Here is a 24,203-nt window from a genome sequence, read left to right as displayed (position 1 = left end):
CTGTATGATATCTAAAGGTTTATGTTTTGTTGCCAAAGATATTTAGCTCAGCATTTCTATTTTATATTTGTAGGTAACAATTATTAGAAATACTTCTTTTTGTAAAGTCTATATTTTTGTTCTTATTTGTAGTTTGGTTGCCACAAAGGAAACAGATAGTGCAAGATCTCGAAGTGCTCCAATGTCACCTTCTGATTTTCTGGATAAATTAATGGGCAGGACATCAGGATATGATGCAAGAATCAGACCCAATTTTAAAGGTAATTGTTCTGTTTGCTACTTTATATGTGTGTTTTAAATATACTTCAACAAGGTACAGTTTTAAATTAATTCCGCCAGAAATTCTAATGCTTATTTTCAACAATCTTCCAAATATTGCATTAGTCACAGAGGTGTCTTGAAAAAGAAATCCATTCCCACGTTCTCAATTATCATAATTTGCCTTCTTTGGCCCAGCTATGTCTTTTTTTTTTTTTTTTTTTTTTTTACTTCTCTAACTGTTATAATACTTCTTGTCTTGACCATTGATTTTAGGAATATACATATATGTATGTATCTTTTATTTAATTATTCTATCAGTTATCTAACTGGAATGGAAGCTTCTTTAATTGCTAGTGATAAACTTTCCCATCTTTTTAATCAGCCACTTTACTACTGTCTATATTGTGGGGAATCTAACCGTTGTTGAATTTACCTATTGGGAAATAGGCTGGATTGCTAACTGACAGCCTTTGAAATGTATGAGACATCATTGCACCTACCAAATGTTTTACCCAAATTTCGAGGAAAGAATGTAATTGTCAATTATTTAAGAGTACCACTTTTTATTCTTCTGTTTAATATAGTTGTAAGTAACATGTTTATATAAGGATATGTAACTTATCCAGAACCACAATATATCCTGTAATTTCACTTTAATGGTAAAATATTAGAAAGCTGCTTCCAGATCCCAACTTATTTAACATGTTCTTGAATATTACTTTACCCAATAAAGAAAATAAACAAAGTTAAAGAACATACACTTTTTTCATGGGATTCAGTTAAGCTGTTTCATTGCTAAAGTTTAAAAAAGTGTTGTCTATAACTACCATTTTTCCTTGAATTTGTCCTTATGGGAGAAAAAAAGAAATGCTTAGCAGTGGGTGAAATAACTAGAATGGAGTAAAAAAATATCAAGATTGGGCATCAGGAACAAAAGAAGTAAAACTCACTGATAATGTCTGAGTGGAAAATTATGAATGGCTTCAATTTTAAAATGAGTTTAATATTTAAATTGTGGATCACATGTCTTGATTTGTTTTTAAGCTTTCAACCATAAATATTTTCAACTTCAGGAGGAAAGCACTGAGTACAAGCTGTGCAAAAATAGCACAGCTTACAGGGTACAATATACAAATGAAAATGAGAAACAAAAATAGTACAGCTTACAGGGTACAATATACAAATGAAAATGAGAAACAAAAATAGTACAGCTTACAGGGTACAATATACAAATGAAAATGAGAAACAAAAATAGTACAGCTTACAGGGTACAATATACAAATGAAAATGAGAAACAAAAATAGTACAGCTTACAGGGTACAATATACAAATGAAAATGAGAAATTTCAGTATTATAATGATCTTTTCCAAATTGAGGGAAAGCAGTATTCCTGTGAATCCGCTGAGAACTAATTAGTAGTTGATCTTGAAAAATATGCAGTTGTCATTTAACTAAACCACAAGACACATAATCGGGAATTAGCAGATTCATTATGGTGAGTCCATATTCAGTGATTCAGAAGTATTGCTTTCTTTTAACTGAAAATTAAAGAAGAAAATGCATTCTATTTTTAAATGTCTGTGAATATTTAAAAAGCATATAAACAGTCTCAGCAGTTATTTTAATAAAACTGCAGATAAGTTACCAACCACACAAGAGTGGCCTCAGTGCTTTTGCCATTCTCTTGGAAAGTTTAGTGTTAGTTTATTTTTTTAATAGTTTAAAAGATAACAGAAACATTAAACTATTTAAAAATGTGATTATTACTATTTATATGTAAGATCAGGAAAGGACCCCCAAGGATTTGGTGTTGCTTAAAACAAATACTGATTCTTTTCTAAGTAAAAATGTATTCCTAAAAACAAGCTGATCACCAAGCCAGTTCAGAGGTGATTAGATTTTGGGGGAGACTAAAATTCATTCTTACACCCCAGTATCACTAAAGGAAGAAAAAGAAAAAGGAAGATTTTCTCTCATTGTTTTTCAAAATATCTTGTGCTCTGAACATTAGAAAAAAAATGCAGGCTGCATTTGATAGCCAAAAAGAATATCAATTATAAAAAGTAATAATTTAATGGATTAGTTTTTAGCTAACACTTTTGCTTTGTCATCTTTTGCAAGGGTCAAACATTATTGACTTCAGCAAACATACTTATAACTCTACTCCCTAATTAAGTATATTCAACACCGTGTCATTTCATTGGATAAAATAACATCATCATCTTTTGACCATCATTTCATTACCCAATATGGAAATATAAATAAAATAGTATTTACATGCTATTTCTTCCTTACGGCTATCAGGAGGATATTTAGGTGTTAACAAACTGAATCCAATACCTAACAGAAGATATTTACACAAAAGGAGGTGAGAATGATCAGCCCTTGTGTTGTCATGTACCTAGGGGTCCACCTCACCTCAGGCAAAAATAAGCTCATCAAACATAGAAGTAGAAAATGAAGAATCTGTTCTCCCGATAATATTGCACTCATTTTTTGTCTGTGGTAGTTCACATGACTAAAAATACAATCCCTTGCCTTGTTGATTTTGTGCCTTTCCCCACATCAATGTTTTTGGAAGGAATCTAGTTAGCTCATCAAATGAACTAATTTAAAATTGGTGTTATGTATGCTTTCCCATCCAATTGTCAAAGACAATGAATTAATAGTAAGCGAGTTTAGAGACATGAATATCAGTAATATATATTAAAATTTTAAAAATGAGCATAATTAGCTAAAATAATTTTAAAAGAAGAATGGGTCTCATGCCTCTAATCCCAGCACTTTGGGAGGCTGAGGCAGGAGGATTGATTGAGGCTAGGAGTTTGAGACCAGCTCTGAGACACCCATCTATCCAAAAAAAAAAAAAAAAAAAAATTGCCAGGCATGGTGGCACACACCTTTAGTCCTGGCTTCTTGGGAGGCTGAGGCAGGAGGATTACTTGAGCCCAGTTGTTTGAGGTTACAGTGAGCTATGGTTGTGCCACTGCACCCCAGCCTGGGCAACACAGCAAGACTCTATCTCTTAAAAAAGAAGAAGAATGGGAATTGTGATATATGTAAAAATATATTACTATAACCTAAATGATTTGATCCTCACTTCTTCCTAAACACACAGAAACATAACTTACCTAGATAAGTAATCAGTTGATAGAAAGGTGCTTATAAAATATGAAAGCATTGGAAAATACCTATCTGTTTGCCCTCTCTGGAATTCAAAGTTTTGTAAAAGGTAAACATAAATTTCATTATGGACATTATCAGACAATTAACAGAAACGAAATGGAAATGTTTAATCTCATTAGCCAAAAGCAAAGTGTATAACAATAATATAACATTTTTGCCTTTCAAATATTTAAAAATAAGAAATGTTCCAGCATTATATACATAATTATGAATTTATTTCTGGAGTAATAGTATAAAATTTGTGATTGTTTTCACAAGTATCTTTATATTGAAAGAAAATTTATTTTGAAGGCCATAGTGGGAAAACAACTATTAAAAAATACAAACGACTTTGTAAAAATGCAACTTTGATTTTGCTGCTTTCTACTTCTAACATTTACAAAAATCTAGAAGTAGATATATTTTACTTAACCAAAATTATGGTGTTTGTTTTTATTGTTTTGTCATTTCTCTTTAAAAAGTACACTTTAAAAATATCTCACCTCTTGAAGACTAAGTAGTTTAATGTTATTAAAATGTACCACAGAAAAGTATAAATAAATAATTATCTTAAAGCAATTTAAATTGGTATTGACCATGGATAAGACAGCCTCTTCCATCGAACATTATTTAAATCAATACTGAAATAAGTTAAAATAATTAGGTGCTTAACTCATTAACATTATCTTTCCTTTTCACTGATTAATCTGTTCTCTTCCCCTCCAGAATAGTATTAATTTACCTGAAACATTTTTGAGAATCAGATTTCTCCAATAATGATCCTGTGCCTTTAGGATAAATTGACATAAGTATAAAAACTACTTCAAATTTCTATTATATCTTAGTCCTATTAAATATAATGATTTTAAAAACTATTATTTAAAAGGCATTTAATAATGATACATGGGTTTAGAAATGTTCTGAGAGCTGCTAGAAAGAATTAGAAAGTAAAGCTGAAAATATCACTCAACCAGTTGATCATGCAATAGAAATTAGAATTTTGTCCAAGTCATTATTTCAAAAATTTGATCTTAAGGAAGAGAAATGTTATGTATAGAAATGGTTGTTTTTATGTTCACTTAGGCAAAGGTCATTGGTAAGAACAGTGAATTTGCATCTAAGTTTTGATGCTATTAGGGGTTCTTTGTGTTTTTTTTCTTTTACCAACCTCACGTCAGATCTGGTTAGCTTGTTATCGTTTTATCCCAAGATGTGGCTGAGAAAAATATATGAGACATGGTAAAAGCAAAAAAAGAAAAAAAAAGAAAAGAAAAGAAATAGTTATTTTTATTTTGAAAATGAAAATAATAGGTAGATTCCACCATTTCTTTCTCAGAATTTGAAATCTTTTCTCTTTAGAAGCCTTTTTGATTAGGGAAAAGAGCAGAAACAGAACCGGCCCAGTGAGAGAAAGCATCACGTCCCCAGGCACAGACCACATCCCCAGGCGCAGACCACAGGCCTTGGCGCTCACTGGGAGGCAATGCCTAACGATGTTACAGAGTTGGAGGGCCAGGTTAAGAATTAAGGGAAGACTTAATAATCCTTGAAACTTGTAGTTTCTTTATATATATAATACATACATACACACACACATATAAATTATAACTTGAAGACTAAAGAGTAGGATATTCTAGCTTTGTCTCCATTCGCTGAAAAACAAAATAAAATAAGATAAAATAGGTTTTCATTTTGAAGACAGGAGTAATGCTTATATATTTTCTGAGGTCTGGTTTTTCTGACTTTTAAAAATTAATAGACTTGTTTTAAAGAGCAGTTTTAGGTTTACAGAATAATTGGTTGGAAAGTGCATATCTGCCCTCTCCTCCCCAACAGTGTACCCTGTTATTGGCATCTTCATATTCATGTGGTATATTTATTATTATTGATGAACCAAGATTAGTACGTTATTAACTGAAATCCATAATTTACATTAGAGTTCATTTTTTGTGCTGTACATTTTTTATGGGTTTTGACAAATTCGTAACAACGTGTGTTTATCATTACTGTATCATACAGAATAATTTCACTGCCCTAAAATCTCCTGTGCTTGTGGTATGAATATCTCTCTTTCCCACTTCCCCTCATCTACCCCCAGTCTCTGGCAATCAATGATCTTTTCACTGTCTCTAGAGTTTTGCCTTTTCCAGGATGTCATATAATTAGAATCATAGAGTATGTAGACTTTTTCAAATTGGCTTCTTTCAGGTAGCAATATGCTTTTCAGGTTCCTCTGTGTCTTTTCGTGGCTTGATAGCTCATTTCTTTTCATCACTGAATAATATTCCAGGATAATCTGTTTTGTATGCATTTGACATTAAAGAAACTTTATACAATTATCGAGCTCCAGAATTCTAGCTCAGAAGTTTGCAGAGGTTGACTCATTGCCTACTGACATTTAATATCATAAAGAAGTCAAATCTCATTTTGATTTCTGCTCCTTTATATATAGGCTATTTTTTTCTGTCTATCTCTGGACATTTTTCAGTAGGAGGATTTTTGCTTATGCTGGCACTGTTTTGTGTTATTTCTGTAAAACAATATTCTTTATTTTTAAAAAATCTGCTATCTTCCCCTGTCATCTGTGTCTAACACATTTCCCTCATCCCCTTCTCTCCTTTCTCCTTTCCCTCTACATTATAAAGAGAATTGTTCAGATTTGTCCTCAGAATCACTGATTTGATATTACATGGTGCCATTTATCCAATTTGTGAATGTTTAGGGAGATTTTAACTCTGTAATTGTGTTTTGGTCTCTTCACAATCCTCTTTATCCTAAACCATTTTCCTTGAATGCAAAGTTGTGAACGTTGTGTTACAAGCTGCTACGCAGGTGCTATTTTGTATGTTTATTTGCTTGTCAGTTTTATTTATGACAATAGTAACAATCATGTCCCTGAAGCTGCTAAAAAATGTCTACAAGTGTCAGTGATGAAAAGCAGCGGTTCACCCTCAACACTAACAATGCACAGTTCTACTTCTTTGAGGCAAACACTCCAAAAAAAATTGGTTATTTCTGTTGATTGTCTGTTCTAATTTGTTTGATTGCTTTCTAGGCCTTTCACAACACAGGCATTACGAGATTCCTTTGCACTAACTAGACTGCTAATTTAATGCGTCTTTTATTGCATTCTGCCCCTTTTGTTTTTCTTCTCTGCCCAATGATTTGTTGTTTCTTCCTGCAGGATAAATTATGTTTATTTATATTGTTCATTCTCTTTAAACCACTAGTTTTCTTATGTGTGATAGAATGTCTGTGATTCAGGAAGAATTGAGGGGTGATTAGCTTGGGTGCTATAGGAGGGCCATTTTTCTGCTATTTCTCTATCTCGAAAGGGAACTCTGACACAGGCTGCATTGCCCTGGCCAGAGCTTTGCTTTAGGTGAGTGTTGAGCTTCGACTAGGCATTATTCTTGGGTCCTGCAGATGGTGAAATAGAGCAGGCTTAAGGTTTGAGGTATTGTCAGGTACTGTGTTTGCCCTAATCATCAAAGAAGTTATTTCCATTTCCTCAAAAATTCCATAGGGCTAAATACCAGGCAACTGTTGCTCAACAGAAATACAGAGGGGAAGCAGAAAGCTCTCAAGACAGATGCCAGGCCCTATCCCTGGGGTCCCCTTCTCACTCTCCACCTCCTTCCCCTCTCCATGCAGTCCCTGCTCGCTTTTATTTTAGGCTTACCTCTGTTTCATTTGTCAACCATTTTTATCTGGCTCTATATTTTATGTCATTAAACTAATTATAATTTTTTTCCCATGATTTTTGGTATGATACATTTATTCTCACTAAAATTTTATTAGGTAATGTCATTTTTATGTCTTCAGAAAGAAAGAAAATGACGTTCAATTCTCTGTCTTGAAATAGAAGCTTCAAGGTGTCATCTGAAACTAGAAGCATGTTTAACATGAAACAATTGAATTGCAAGTAAAAGTACATTTATAAGACAACAAAACATTATTTCACTAGAATATTTTACCCACCACTGCTGGATTTTACTTCTTTCTTTTGATCCTAATCTTGGGGTCCCTCTTATGACTCATAAGTGCAACTTCAGAAAGTATTCCTTCAGTAATCACCCAATTCTGTCTTCCTCCCAAGTATTTATTGCATTTTTGTTTTCTTATGTTATCTCCAATGGCCACTCTCTTTTTATGTAGATATAACTTTTGTTTGCCCTCACAATGTATTTGTGTTTTCTGTCTTTTACCCTTAAATATTTCACTAATCCTTTTCTCCCTTCATCACAAATTTACTCTTTCTAGTACTCTATTCTACAACAACATCCATGCCAAGGGTGGCATGTGTACCCAAACTCATTTTCTACATGCATTTTTATTAGGGTAAATGTTAGCATTTTAAAGGTCTCCTTTACCCATTTTTACTATTCCTATCCACCAAGACACTATTGTTCTTGAATAACATTTACAATTATTTTTGAAAATGGTACATTTCTGTTTGCATTTTTACTTAGTACAAGGTCATTTTAACAAGAAGTATCTCTTGAATAATAAGCTCTTCTAAAACTGTACATGTTCATTTGAAATGTTGATGGGGTTAGATTCTAAACCCTGTATTTTTTGTTTGTATTTGCTTTTTGTTTTTAATTAATTATTTCCATAGTAATTATTTCTCTTTTTTGTATTTTACAATAATCTCAAACTAACAGAAGTGTTACAAGTACAAAAGCTTTTTTCTGAACCACTTCAGTGTAAGTTGTTGACCTGATGCCCCAATACTTGAGCATTTACTACAAATAAAAACATTCTCCTTGATAATCACAATCTAACCATTATAACAAGAAAAGTAGTCGAATATATTGCTACCTTCTAATTTGCTGATCTAATTTGCTGATTCAAATTTCCTCCACTATCTGATAATTTATTATAAAAGTATTCAGTTTAGAATCACATCATATTTTATTTGTCATTTCTCATTGTCTTTTTCAGTCTGAACCAGCACTTTATTCTTTCTGTGACTGTCATGATGTTGACATTTAAAAATATTCTTATTCAGTTATTTAGAAGAATATACTTCACTTTGCGTTTGTCTAATTCTTCCTCATGATTCAAATTAGGTAGTGCATTTAGCAGGGATATTACAGGAATGATGATGTGTTTTGACTGCATTCTATTTGATGGTGGACCATGTCAGATTTTGTCATTACAGGTTATGTTTACTTTGATTACCTGATTAAGTTGGTGCCTGCCAGGATATATCTATATATACCCACACATATAAGCATAAATAAACACACACATACGCATGCACACACACACATACACACACACATACACACACACATACATTTACACATCAATTTTCATCTATACTTCTGTGTCTATTGAAAACCATGAATTCACACTGTCAATACCATATGTTTAGTCTAGTTTCTAAGTTTCCATATTTTAACTTCCTCTTCCAACAGCAAGAAACCAGGCTCCCATTATCCTCAATATAATTACTTATTTAATCAATATGTAATGAATCTCCCATGTTTGCTGCTACTTCTTCTTTTACACAAGTACTTTCCTCGGCCTGGTGGGACTCTGAAGCCTTCCTCAGGTTCATCTCCTTGTGTAGATGCCTGTTCAGACTCCAACTCTGTAAGCCAGGATGGCCCCATGGAGACACACACCTTGCCCATCTATGGTTCTAACACCCAACACCAGGCTTCCCTATCGTGGGTACATCTTCCTCTCTCACCAGGCCTCCAACATTTCCTGCATGTGGAGCTTCTCCACAATGTCCTTCTCTCCTGCCTTAGGTTACTACGACCCCCTCAGCCATCCCAGCACTTAAGCCTATTTTGCACTGCCCAAACAAATGACTTTAGTGCAGCATTTGGGGGAAGGGAAGAGAAGGGAAGGGAAAGAGAAAGGGGAAGAACAAACAGGATTCTGCTTCTATGCCATAATTTACAAACCTTTTTAAAGCACCTAACAGATAATTTAAAATCTGGATTTTAAGTCATCAAATATGCTTTGTGAATAAAAAAATAAAATAACATCTCTCCTTGTGACATGTGTGTGCATTTATCTAAAATAAAACAAGTCTCTAGTTGGAATTATTTTGAAATTTAATCTTTCAGTTGCATTCTGTGTCTTTAAAAAGATAAAACTTTAATACAACACTCCCTGAAAACTTCCTTAGTCATTTTTATGAACATACGAGTTGTTTGTTTGTTTTCTTACTTGCTCTAGGTCTGCCTAGTGAACAATTTTTCCCCAATATGAATAACAATAATATCGTTGCCAAGATTTTGCATTGTACTTTGCTATTCTGCCATCACTTCATTTCTTAAACTTAAGGGCCATCTTCTATTTCTTTAAAAAAAAAAAATCTAAACGAAAACTTACTGCTGAAAACATCTGCAACTACTGTCATTTGCTTTTAAGGACTATGCCTAAAGTCGTGAACAATTTAAAAGCACAATTTGCCATATGGATGCTATAGCAGTTATTTGCTCTGTTGCTTAACATAGGAGTGTATTGGATAGATATAACAGCTTTTGCATTGGCACAGAGAAGTAGCAGATTGGCCAAGAGCTACTAAACAGGTGCTCTCTGTAATGGCAATAGAAGATTCATAATCTTCTCTGAGCTTCGTTCTCTACACAATTTTTGAATGTCTATTTCAAAGCTAGGATAGAAAGACTACTCCAAGATTGCTGCACTAATCTCACGTGCACCAGAAACCGAAGGGGTAGAACGTGGTACCTTTAAAATATTATGATGCTGTATCCATTTCATTCTTTGTAATCTATCTCCAAGGACTGTCATTGTCCTTTGGGGTCAGGTCCATTCTGTCCCCATCCCAGACTATTATCATAAATTTCTGTTTTTTCTGTCTCTATGCTTTTGCCTATTCATGCAAACATTCATGAGTCATGTTAGTTCCTACACTTCCAAGGTTAAGAATCTGTTATGGCTCCAAAGCTTTCCTAAAGTAAATCCCAAATACCTTGCTATTACATTGAGGAGACTCCATGATCTGAAATGATGTTTATTTCCAAACTGTTTTTTATTTGAATATTTTAAAATTTTAAGTTATTCTTATTTATTCATGTGTGTCTATCTATCTGCCTTTCAAGTAAGTGTCTACCATAGTTTTGAAATTTGGAATTAGGATTTGATGCCCAAATTCATTCGCCCTTCTTTCTGCTGAAGAAGAAAATATATACACAAGTAAATAGTCAAATGGGAACCAAATCACACTTTTTTATGTTCTAATATCCAATCAAGGAACATGTTATAACCAGATGGAGAATAAAGTTTAGGCCTGAGACCATTGTGAGTTACTTTACTTGCACATGAAATTTAGGTTTTGAAGCCAGGCGACTTTTCACCTTTAGGAAGAGCTTTCTGCTTCTTATTGGAGGAATGTTATGGAGGCTGAGGCTGAAGTCTGTTTCAAATACAATGAGACATTATGATCCCAACTATTAGTGAAAGCCTAAATTAGTCAGTTCTTTGACCATTATTCTTCTGTGGAAATGATGTTATTTTCTGTATTTCATCCGTCGGCCTTACTATTTGAGCCTCTGGTCAACCAGGGATGTCAGCACCATATTTTAGAAAGAAAACAAATATATCAGAGGTTTGCTCCTCCAAAGACGGTACCTAACACTGCTCCTTTCAGAACCTTAATGGACTCATTAGGATGTGCCACATAACACTTGCTCCCAAGGGACACTGAAATGTGCCAGCACAGATTTCACTAACTTCAGAACCTTGAAGCCTATGCTGAATTTTTGCCTCCATTTTGCCTCTTTCACCACTATTGTCCATAAATATATAGAAACTAATTAAATTTAAAAGACGAGACAAAATATATTATAGAGAATGCCTCATCCTTTATTCAATGCCTGTGGCAAACTAAAATCCAAGAAATAAAGACCCCTTCCCTTTCTAAACTAAAATAAGAAAAATTATCTCCCCACTCTTTTATTTATTTCCGTTTCAGCCAAAAAGATCCCAATCAGGTGCAGCCAGCAGTGGTCTAATAGTAGCTTCCTCCTGGGCCATGTTCCCCCAACATGGGTGTACCCCATCAGCATTTTATTTACAGGTGAATTAACCCAATACTGATGTTCTTATGTTTTCCTTTTTCCAGAGGATATGAGTCAATAGAGCATGACAGAATTTATCTCAAGCCAAATAATGTTTCTCAGATTCATATTGCTATTCCAAGAAAAAAAAAAAAAAGAAAATAGTAGGAGTCTAGTATTATCTGGGGGAAAAAGAGAATAACCTAGAAAATATGAAAGATTGGTTTTAGCTTTTCAAGGATGCCAGTCAGCCTACAGATACTTTTCAGAGTTCATATTAGACTCACATTAAGAAAAAATTGTCTTCTGACAGTTGTAACCTCATACTTTTTTAGGACGGAAATTTTATTTATTTATTTTTTTATTTTATCATTATTATACTTTAAGTTTTAAGGTACATGTGCACAATGTGCAGGTTTGTTACATATGTATACATGTGCCATGTTGGTGTGCTGCACCCATTAACTCGTCATTTAGCATTAGGTATATCTCCTAATGCTATCCCTCCCCCCTCCCCCCACCCCACAACAGTCCCCTGAGTGTGATGTTCCCCTTCCTGTGTCCATGTGTTCTCATTGTTCAATTCCCACCTATGAGTGAGAACATGCGGTGTTTGGTTTTTTGTCCTTGTGATAGTTTGCTGAGAATGATGGTTTCCAGTTTCATCCATGTCCCTACAAAGGACATGAACTCTTCATTTTTTATGGCTGCATAGTATTCCATGGTGTATATATGGAATTTTGTTTTAATCATGGAGTAAACTAAGTTTACTCCTCTCCCACATAGTGGCGCATAACACACTGCTCTCATCTTACAAATTTTAGAAATTTGTAAATGTTTAGAAATAAGCAATGAAGATATTTTAAAATGTTCATTAGTAACTAAATACAGCACATCTAGGATTCAGGTCTTTTATAAGGTTCTTATTATTACATGTTCATCCTTCATATTTAAAACAATTTAACTTCTATACATGTTTGAATTATGTGTTCTAGACATTCCTACGTTTAGTAAACTTTAGGCCCTTTCAAAGTACATAGCATCTACTCTGTTTTATTAACAGTGTTCACCAAATTTATAATAGGCAACGCTTTTACTGAAATTAATAGCCTGGAATTTTCAGTGCTCCCAAGCCCTGACTCCTCTCTCTGTATTTTTCTATTTCTAAGAAAATCTCTGATAACCCTGTAGTATAATGGCCCCAGATATTTTCTAGTCTGTAATTCCATAGGATAGTGGTTTCCAAGCATTCTTGCATATTATAATGACCTAGGAAGCTTTTAAAAATACTGATGCCTTGGTTGCATGCCATACCAAGTAACATAGGTGAGAATTAAGCATCTATGGTTTGTAAAGATTGCCAGGTGATTTCAATGTGTAGCATAGGATTTAAAGGCCTTTGAAACCTAAACTTTATTTTTAAATAATTTTATTGATTTTTCCTCTACCTTAATTCAGCAAGATAAATAGCCATCTAGAGAATAGGTTGAAAAGCAAATTAAGATGAAAATCATGAACCAGTAATCAAATAAATGTAAATTGTAACTTCAAATGATATTTTAGACCATTCTAACTAATTAAATAGTTTTTAAAAAATATTGGAACAAATGAAACATCCTATTTATTTTCAGAAAGAAAAACAGGTCATCTACAAAATGGCTTTGGGCTTTTCAATGGCAATGCTGAAAAATAGAAAATAGTGAAAAAGTATCTTCAAAATTCATAAGAAGAAAACATTTCCAGCCTAAAAGTTTCTACCAACTCTAGCTATACATTAAGTGTGAATGCAAAAAAACAGACATTTATGAACAAGGACTCTCTCAAAACCTTCATAGCCTTATGCAGCATTTGTCAAAACATTACTGGAGCATATGTTCCACTAAAATGAAGAAATAAACCAAGAAAGAAGTATGGGACCATGAACGAGGATCCCACAACAGAAAGCTATGGAAGTAATTCCTAGCATGATTGGGAGGTCATAGAACGATTGCTTTGAACCAGAGCAAAACATTCTCATTACATTCCTCTGTAAATCCAGAGGAAGGTAAAGTTCATAGAGAACCTGATGGATCTGTACATATTGAATCAAAACTTAGACATTTCAGGGCTTGTCGATAAGTTAACGATTCATGTGGAGAAAGCTATGTGAAATATTATATATGAAGCAATTGCCAATATCAGGAAAATGTTCTGCAGGAAAGGAAAAAGTAAGCATAACATATTCTATTGTTTGGCTGGGGTAAATATCTACCTTGTCATATTAATGTAAAAAGTGAATATTGGTCTAACAAAAAAGACCAAGCCTTTTTTCATACTGAAATATTGGATAACAGGAAGACAGAAAAAAGGCTTATATTAGTAGAAATAGGGATGATGTATGAAAAAAGGCTAAATCTTTATCTTCTTTGTGGGCATCAGAAGATGTGACTAAAAAAAAAAATATTATGTAGAGAAATTGAGGTAAATATCCGAAGAATTGATGATTAAGTAATTGAAGTAATTATCTCTGAAAAAGAGGGAAACAGAAATAAGTCAAGGGGCTAGTAGGCATTTTTGTAGCACACCTTGTAAAATCAATTTACTTAAAAATTACGCTCAGGTTAAAAAAAAAACAAAGAAATTAGTCTTAGATATTAGTTTCTGTATGTGGTGTTCTCCGACTAACTTACATAAAGTGTAACTCAGAGCTATTTTAGCCCCTAGCACAAAATATTTTTACGTTCCTATTTATACAGGTATCTGCCTAATAACAAAGTTTGTGGCCAGATAATGAAATGGTTTGAATGCCATATAAACAAGATGGTGGGAAAAGAATGATTTCTAGAATCAGAGCAATGGTTCACGTTCTAAATGTGCTACCTACTGGCATCTTACGTAGGGTCACTGTGCTTTAATTCCCTAAAATGTTAATGATGGAATATTACCCTCTCTCAGAGTTACTATGGATTAAATATCTATGAATCAGCTAATGTAGTGCCTGGCAGCAAGAAACTTAAAACAATTTACCAATTTCTGCTCCTCCTTCTCTGCTAGATGATAATCTTTTTGTGTCTTCTTCAGTTTTGTGTGCAAAGGCTTTGGATATTTAGTAAAGGAATGAATAAATGGGCCTTATAAAAATAAAAATCCTTGGATTTATGATGAATACTAAGTCGGGCATTAATAAGAAATTTCCAGAATGGAGGAGTGAGAAACTCAATAAGTTCACTTCTCCAAAAAAGCAATAAAAACACTGGCAAAATTGTCAAGATTAACCGTTAGAACTTTTAAAATTGATAAAAAGCTTACAACAACCTGAAGAGTGTTTATTCAAGAAAAACTGATGAATTTCTGTAAGAACAGAAGGGATATTAATTTCACCGACCTTCCCAGTTCCACAGCAGCCTTGCAATCCAGCCACCCCTAAACAGCAGAAGTTGTAAAACCACCAGAGCTGGCTGACCAAGTTTGGAATTCCTCAGAAGGTCCATCCCCAGAGCTTTGTCAGTATTCTGCCTGTCTGGTAGCTCCCTGGAAGAGCCTCACTCAAAGGGCTTTCCATTATTTGACTTGACTAAGAACTCACTTGGTGGGAAAAATTTCTATCTCTAGGGCATTTGTGGAAAATAATTAGAAGATTGTTTAACATTGTAGCTGCCTAAGGCTGTGACACTAGTTGGGACAAGTAAGAGCCTGAACAAAAATTATAAAGGACCTGGAAAATTCTATGTTCTTAGGCAGCTCTGAAAAGCTCTAACATATCCTTGCAGTCTGGAGTTTACATATGCACATAGGGCTGTGTGCATGTCCAGGGAAGTCCTCGGAGAGTCCCAGTATCTCACCTCTGGTGGACATCAGGCTCTGTGCAAGCAGGAAGTGAAGGGTAAGGTAGAGTTGTAAACTGCCTGAGCACTGAAGGCATGTCCCCAAACCCATGGAAGACCCTTGGCAAGAGTGGAAGATTTATTGGCTCAAGCCTTTAAAGAAATCTCTAATCAAATATTAGTTTACCACTAAGCTCACTAAATGGAGATTTCACTGGCTGTGCACTCTAGGGAAATGAAAACTTTACCATATTGGTCCAGGTAAGTCACTAAAGAACAAACAACAACTGCAAGAAAAACCAGCAACAACAAACTTTGGATTGGAGGTGGGAAGGCCTGGTTTCCAGAGTTGCCACTTTATGTTACCTAAAGTATTCAATTTTCAACAAAAAAAAATATGAGACATGCAAAGAAATATAAAAGTATAGCCCATGCAGCGGGGAAAAGATCAATAGAAACTATCCCTGAATGAGCTTAGAAACTGGACTTACAGCATCAGGCATTACAGAGCCATTAGAGACATCTAGATTTTAAAAACTAAGACCAAGAGAGGTAAAAAAATGATCAGCATCAGTGTTCCTTGTGAACCTTGTGATTCTCAGTACATATTGTTGTGTGGAATTATTGCTTCAATTTTAAGCATCTGTGTGTGTGTGTGTGTGTGTGTGTGTGTATATATATATATAATGGAATAATAATAATGGAATGCAAGGAATTATTTGAAAATGTTTTAGATGAGTCTCTAAACAGCCCTTATGTTTTAATCTCTTTTTCAGGCCCTCCAGTTAATGTCACATGCAACATATTCATCAACAGCTTCGGCTCTATCGCAGAGACGACCATGGTAGGCATTTTACTTTGCAACAAGTTTCACGCTAGAGTAATCTGTAATTACATTAATGGCAACATTTTATGTAATTTAAAACCCAAATTAATATAACAAGATTTTAAAACGTAAAATTAATAGTATAATTAAATTACAGTCACCTGCAGGTAATAACATTTCAGTTAGAGATGGTATATTAGAGTATATAAATATAAGTGAAAACAACATTGATTTTCCCCATTCAACAAACTAATATTATACTTCAAATTAAAAGCTAAAATGTCACCATAGCAATTATTTTTTTCCAATAATCTTTAATATCCAGACATAAGCAGAGTAGTAAATACTTACATGTTTACTCTGTACCCCACTTACAAATTTGTTTATAATGTTATTTTAAATATTCAATTCGATTACTTTTTCAAATGAATATAGTATTTGCCAAAACATTATACTTAGAGATTTTATCAACTGTATTTGAAAACATTTTATATAATCAAGTTATTAAAGCCAGAAAAACATAAAAATTGTCATTACAGACCAAATTTCTTCTGTCTTAAATTTTATAGCTTTTTCTAAAGAGCACATGGTATCTCTACTTTGCCCTTTAGCTTTTATTGGGCAATTTAACTGTAATAAAATGCAGAAATAGACACATGAACCACTGAACATCTATAAAATTGTCTAGCAGCCAATTTTATTTTTTTTGGAAACTGTATAGATGATGATTCTTAAATTAGCTAGAATTATCTTTGTAAATTTAGTAAGTATAGTTTGTGGTACTTCTCAAAGTTAATATTAACTAAAAGATGATATGAAATACCTAAGGATTTATTAGTTTAAAAAACCAATATTAGAGAATTATGTTCTATTTACTTAGAATAGTAAATAGGTAGTAAATTTTCTAGGAAAAACTATCTAATATGCAAATTTTTACATATATGAGGGTGTAAAGTGTGTGTAGAGGTGTGTGTGAGTGTGTGTTGGAATCCATCTCAACAGGAAGAGGCTTTATACAGGCATCATTTAAAAAAAAAGCTGTTTCCCTCATGTATGCAATATAAGTCATTTACCAGCATCTCTGTGATTCTATTCAAAGTCAGTATAGCTTAACTACAATAAGCATTTGTGGAAAAGAACCGAATTTAAATTTGGAGGCATTATATAGAATTATCTTCAATATGATACAATCTAAGTTAACATGAATGTGTGTATATGAATGTAAACGCAGAGAAGACGTATGTCATTTGGTTAGAAACAGTCTGGTTCTGGTGCAATTTCTTCTCTAAAGTGGCTATAATCCTGTTTTAGACTTTGATATATTCTAGATTCTTGTGGAAAAATTGGCCCTGATTTATACCCAACATTTGTACATATTCAGTCCATAAAATCCACAGTTGAAGGAATCACTATTGGCTTTGTTCTATTTAGGCTTCTCAAATTGTATTTCCAGCCCTGGCAATTTTCTCATTTTGTTTCTATACATGTGTAATCCTAAAAACCTGGAAATATACTTCTCTATATTTTTCTTTTACATAATTGCTTCCATGAAATACTTCCCACAGCAATAGCTGGAAAGATTTAAAGTCTTACCCATCTTTATGGGGTAGGGAGGGAAGGGACTTGGAAAAAAGAGAGGGCATAGGCAGATTTCCTTCCCATTAAGACTTAAAGATTGCCAGTTTTCTGAAAGTGCCTTTTTAATGACATAATTCATCAGTCTACCACTAAAAGTCTTATAACACAATCTATAAGATGGCTACACCAGTTAAATTTCTTACCTTAACAATTTTAGCCAGACTTTATAGAATAGCATTCTGCAAAAGCTTGCAGGATATTGCAAACACACTCTCACCATAAGTTTTATTTCTCTCCTTCAGCATGCAAGCCTTTCCTTACCTACATACTCCATCATTACGTATTCCTTTTGAAATCACTTTGAGCATCTATCACTCACTTCTTCACAGTCTCAAGCAGTGTCAATGAACATTGTTCAAATATCCCAGAAGTTAAGTATTAAAAACCTAATCATGTCCACCTTGGTATTTTTCTTTTTATTCTTCCAAATTTCTAACATATATCATTTCCATTAAAATGATCAGATTCAATATTTATTAATTTTTAATGGTATCAGCTAAAATAGCTGTGATTTTGATGTTCATCTATATAGGCACAAAGAAAATTAGAACTTGTTAGTATATTTCTATCATAAGAATCATAAAATGTTTTGCTCCCACTTGGTTAAGTTGTTGTATTTTATTCACAGGGTCCACTATCACAACTCTACAACAAAACTTTATCTCATTATTCTATTGCTGTATTTTTTTAATTCAGTAAAAATGCTAATATATGTGTTAATGTATTTTTTAAACTTATTCACACTTCTTACGCTGAATATAGTTTACTTCTGTTCTTTTTTTTTTTTTTTAGACGGAGTCTCTGTCGCACAGGCTGACTTCTGTTCTTATAATACAAATAATTTAATTCAACTAAGGCAGTCAATTAAAATTGAGAGGATGGAATCTCAAATTATCTGTAATCATTAATGAATATATTTATGTCTGAGAATTCATATTTAAAATAAAACTACGTAATTATCCTCTTCCATATGTGTCTGCTTAACAAGAATCTTAACTGTCTTCAATGTCTTTACTGACTAAATATATTGAGCTCCCTCTGCTGGTCTAGTCTATAACTGGTATGCCTCACTTTTAAATACAGCTCTCCCATTTGAGGTTATTCTTTAATCCCTGGGAAAATTTCTCTATTAGATAGTCTACTTTTCAGGCCACTTTTTGTTAATTAAGTTAATTCAAACAATGTATTTTTCATATTTTTCTCGCACAAATTAAAAAAAAAAGCGTGTGCAGTTTAACAATATAAACTCAAATCTCTTTTTAGCTGTTAAACTCCTTTCCCAATATTGTTAATCTGATTAATTTCATGTAGTACCAACCATTCTCAGAGTACAGTTTCATTACTTTACACATAGTCACCAAACTTTTTTCTACAAATATTATGAGCATTTTAACTTCCCTATTTCCCTCATATTTGAGTCATAATGAGATTCTTTAAGGACTTGTTCCGCCTCAATTATTTCAAGTTCACATTCTTCTTAAACAGATAATGATGTAACAACTACTGGAAATTCCCGTTCTTAAAAATATTAAATTAAAAATAAAACTAGTTTACCATCATTACTGTTTGGGAACATGGTCTTGGCGAGAGAGGCACATCTGTCCTGCCTTTTAAACTGTGATGATAAAAGAAGCACGTGATTATTTCAATGAGGGGAAGCTTAAGATCTCCACATTAAGTGGCTTTTATATGAAGTGTGCTCCTGCAAACCTATCATGAGTTGTGGATAAGGCTTATGTGCCAGGATGAAAGCATTTGTTAAGTTGGGTTTAACAATGCAAAGAAATGCAAATGCAAAGAAAACCCTTAAGCAAAGGTTTTCTTTGGAAATATACACAAAAACCAAATTGTAATTTGATGCATACACACAGACCTGGCTGGTCTTCAGGGTGTCCACAGAACAAAAGAAAAGATTGGGGTTTTATTGGTTAAGAGAAAAGTTTTGTAAAATGTTTCGAAAGAAAGTTCATTGGCCTAGAGAAGTTCTTCCAGCTTTGGCAAGCTGTAATTGTTGAGTGATGGTGGTAGGTAAAACTAATCTTGGTGGAAGGTAAACTAATCTTTGAGGCATGGAAGGTAGCAGTTACATGGAAGCAGTTACTAGGTCAAATGGGTTTTAAGATACAGCAAGTTATTTCTGCAGCTGGGCTTGCCAGACAGTTCCTGGAGCAGGAGCTTTGTGACCTGAGTGCTTTTTCCCCATGGTCCTTAACTCCCATCTAGTTGGGTATGACTGTAATAACCCCACGTCACATCATTAATTTTCACAATTGAGACAATGGAATATTACATAGCAACAACATGGATATTTCTCATAAACATCATTATGAGCTAAAGAAAACAAACACAATAGAACATGTACCAATTACTTCCGTTTGTATGAAGTTCAATAACATGAAAAAATCAATTCTGATGATAAAAGACTTCTGAATTCTGAAAGACTATCTTTGGTCGGGGGTGGGAGGTGGTTGGTAACTGATTGTGAGGAGGTACCACGGAGCCTTCTGGTACCAAAATTGTTCTATTTTTTGATCTGGGTAGTAGTAACACAGGTATATACATATGTCAGAATCTTTTAATGGACACTGCAGACTTGTGTATGTTATGAATGGCTGTTATATCTTAATTCAAAAGATTATTTAAAAGTAAACAAAAACCTTCACAAATTTAAAATTTAACACGCCAAGTGTGTCAGGCAGAGCATATCTATTCGGTGATCACAGGTGAGAACGTTAGAAGTTAGACAAAAAGCTTTAAATGAAAGCTTTTATTCTTCATCAGAAACAGTCTGCAGGACTATGAATGTCTACAGCATTAATATGTGATTTCTCTAACCCTATGCCTTCCAGTACTTAAACTACCTAGTTATAAGAACCAAAAATGAATAATCTTGAAGAAAAAAATCACTGAGATGATAAGCAGCTTCCATGATATAGGTAAAAGGGAATTCCATTTGATCTGGTCTGGGGATGGGGGCTGGCTATAGGTGGTCCAGATGTTCTCAGCTAACTGTCAAACTTTTAAGAAAAACTCCAAAATAGAAATATGTATATATATACACACACTACGAAGCATAACTATGACAGAAGCAAGTAAAGAAATTTCCATCATAGAAGCACCTTATGGGACTGGCTACACCCATGATGACATTAAAAGCCCATTATTTATTTTAAAATTTGAAAAAGAGAGAAAACAATCACCCATAATGCCCCCACACAAACCCAGCACTATTAGCAGTTAGCTGCATTTATATTTACTTCTAAATGTTTTGACTGCACATATTTTTTACATGGTTTATGCATTCATTCATTCAGTGAATGTTTTTGTGGGAGCATATAATGAACCAAACATTTTGCTAAGCACAAAGGATGATGTAATCATTTTATTCTGACAAATCACTTTTTTACTTATTACTGAATCATAAACTTTTTTCCATTATAAAGATAAAATAATGAGCCTCCTTTTCCTAACTTTTTATTCAATACATATGCAAAAAAGTGCACAAATTATAGGAGTGAAGTACAGTGAATTAATACAAAGTGCACACATTCATGTAACCACACTCAAGTCAAAAGTAGCATCCCAGAGCCTGCTTATACCCCTTTTAAATCCTACCCCTCACAGTCTCCATAGTAGTTTGGGCATGTATATACAGTAGTACAGTATTTTTAAATGAACATATTGGTTTTATCTATCTTCAAAAAACAGATGACTCTCCATCTTGTTACACATATGTTAGAAAGTTAGAGAATTGTGCTGCTATGTGATTTAAATCAATATTTATACATGGAACCATTACTTTTCACTCGTGCCCATAAAATAAACCATTTTTATAAAATGAGAACAAAAAAGATGAGACATTTTGGGTTAATAGTTTTTCAGGTGTCGGTGTACATAGATGCATGGCACATTGGAAGGAAGGATCTGAGGGTCCAGTGTGATCTCACTGAAGTGTCCAAACCTACAGTTTTTCAATTTTCATACAAATGATAGGCTCACATTTTACTTGCAATAGTAAGCACTTATATATAAATGCTACTTTAAATTATTGAGTCGTTAGATTCTCGAGAGATACCTAAGCCAATACAGCATAAAAAATGATATTATCTATCTATCTCTTCATATATCTATATGTATGTTAAGGGAATCTTTAAACTACTAGACATTCTTTTTGAAGTATTTTTTATTAAAAAAAAAGTTACAGGCATACCAAGATGCATGGATTATAAGTAACACTAAAAAAAACTATCACCATCTTAAGAAATTAAACAGTACAAATACATGAAACTTCCTTTCTTAAGGTAAGCTTTATTCCTGAGTTTGATATTAAGATATAAATGTTCATTCTGTATGTATGAAAATATAATCAAAATGACCATATTGAAGTATCCACATGTAGCTTAGTTTGGCTTCATTTTTCAGGTATAAATTTATGTTTTTTTTGAGATACTCCATGCTTGTATATGTAGACAAGGTTTTTTTCATTTTCATTTCAGTATTTCATAATATATTTATCCATTCTACTTTTGCTAGACATGTAGGTTGTTTCTATTGTTTTCAATACTACAGATCATCTCTGCATTGAAAATCATTGCATAGGGCGGATCACCTGAGGTCAGGAGTTCAAGACCAGCCTGGCCAATATGGTGAAACCCCATCTCTACTAAAAAAACAAGAATTAGCCGGCAGGGTGGCAGGAGCCGGTAATTCCGGCTACTCGGGAGGCTGAGGCAGGAGAATTGCTTGAATCCAGGAGGCGGAGTTTGCAGCGAGCTGAAATGGTGCCACTGCACTCCAGCCTGGGCTACAGAGCCAGACTCCCTCTCAAAAAAAAAAAATCATTGTGTATTACCTTCTAATATAGTATATATATGCAAGCTATTCTACAGGGTGTATTCCTAGGAGTGAGATTACTTGGTAATTACTTGGAAATTACTAAATTGCTCCCCATTCAAATTACTAAATTGCTCTCCAATGTGGTCATTCTGTTTGAAGCACCTATTAGCAATTTTATGAGATTTCCTATTATTTTACATGTTCTCCAACACTTAGTATTTACCCACTTCTAATTTTTTAACTTACATAATGGTTGTAAAGTTGGATTTAATTCCTGCTTATCATGTACTTCCTTGATAAACAGTGAGGTTAAGCATTTTAATAAATGATTCAGATGTTCTTTATGCAAAATGCTTCTTAATATATTTTCTTCATTTAAGGTTGCTTGTTTTTATTATACACACACAATTAACACATACACACACAATATTCTGAAGATGAATACTTTGTCAGCTATATGCACTTTAAACATTTATTCTACTCTTCAAGGCATTCTTTTTGATGTATAAATAATTTTAATTCACAAAATTTAACCTTGTTTGCTTAATACTCTATGCTTCTTTGCCATAAGAAATTCTTCTCTCACCCAAGTGCATAAAGATATTTTCTTATACTATCTGATAAAAGAGTTTTGCTTTCTTGTTTAGGTTTTAGTCCCCTTGGAGTTTTGTACAGTTGTATATGTATACGTACATGTAATTTGTAAGGTAGGCATTTATTTTCATTTCACAATTGAATGATTACTTCCAATAATTTGTAATGAAATTTAATGGGTTGGTTTCAAGTTCTATGCTAATGATCTATTTGTCTATGCCTGCACTGATATCACGTTGTCTTGTTTAGTACAGTTTATATTAGACTTGATATTTAATAGGACAACTTACCAAACACACAGTTTAAAAATTCTGTTTAAAGTATTAATTAGTATTCTTGGGAGATTGGCTTTTCATAAAGTTTAGAATTATCTTGTCAAATTCCACAAAATAAACTTGAGTTGAATATAAAGATGAGCACTGGGGAAACTGTCATCTCAAACTACTGAGTCTTTCTGTCCATGAATACGATGCATCACTCTCTTTATTTAAATATTATTAATATCATTTAACAAAGGCATATGCCTCATAAATTCTTGCATATCTTTTAGATTTAATTATTTATACTTCATTATCAAAATAGGCTTTTAAAATTATAACCTTTTAGTTATTTTTTAACACTTCATTGTCAATACATAAGAACATGATTATTTTTTACATTGCCCAAAATACTCTCATTTTAGTCCTCATGCTTTATAATTTCTTCATATAATTACACCACCTAGGAATAGTAACATGTTAATTTCTTCCTGTCAGTACTTACACACTCTGCCACTTTTTCTTGTCTTGATGTTTCAACAAAAGCAACGTTAAATGAAATTGAGTTTGTTCCTGGCTTTAAAGAGAATATTTCTAATGTTTCCAAAATAAATATGGGTTTGCTTGAGTTTGCTATAAATATCCTTTATCAAAATTCAAAGTTCTCTCTACCATACTTTCTGAAGAATATGAAAAGCATTAAATACAAAACAAACATAAAATAGGTATTAAGTGTTCTAATCCATGAACATAGTATATCAATTTATTTGCCTT

The 24,203-nt window shown here is 33.3% G+C and overlaps 1 protein-coding gene across 4 annotated transcripts in view; it reads left to right on the top strand.

The window, feature by feature from the left end:
- Positions 1-24,203, top strand: part of GLRA3 (glycine receptor alpha 3) — a 195,014-nt gene that overhangs the window by 40,055 nt on the left and 130,756 nt on the right. For all 4 annotated transcript variants that reach the window (XM_054683497.2, XM_016952527.3, XM_003310573.7 and 1 more), the window contains exons 2-3: positions 133-260; positions 16,055-16,122. In XM_054683497.2, coding sequence (XP_054539472.1) covers positions 133-260; positions 16,055-16,122 — 196 coding nt within the window. The remainder of the gene's footprint in view (positions 1-132; positions 261-16,054; positions 16,123-24,203) is intronic.

Source organism: Pan troglodytes, chromosome 3 (genome assembly GCF_028858775.2).
Source record: "Pan troglodytes isolate AG18354 chromosome 3, NHGRI_mPanTro3-v2.0_pri, whole genome shotgun sequence".
Classification (NCBI taxonomy): domain Eukaryota; kingdom Metazoa; phylum Chordata; class Mammalia; order Primates; family Hominidae; genus Pan; species Pan troglodytes.
Note: the sequence above shows the minus strand (reverse complement) of the source record. Positions and strands in the feature narration are given on the sequence as shown.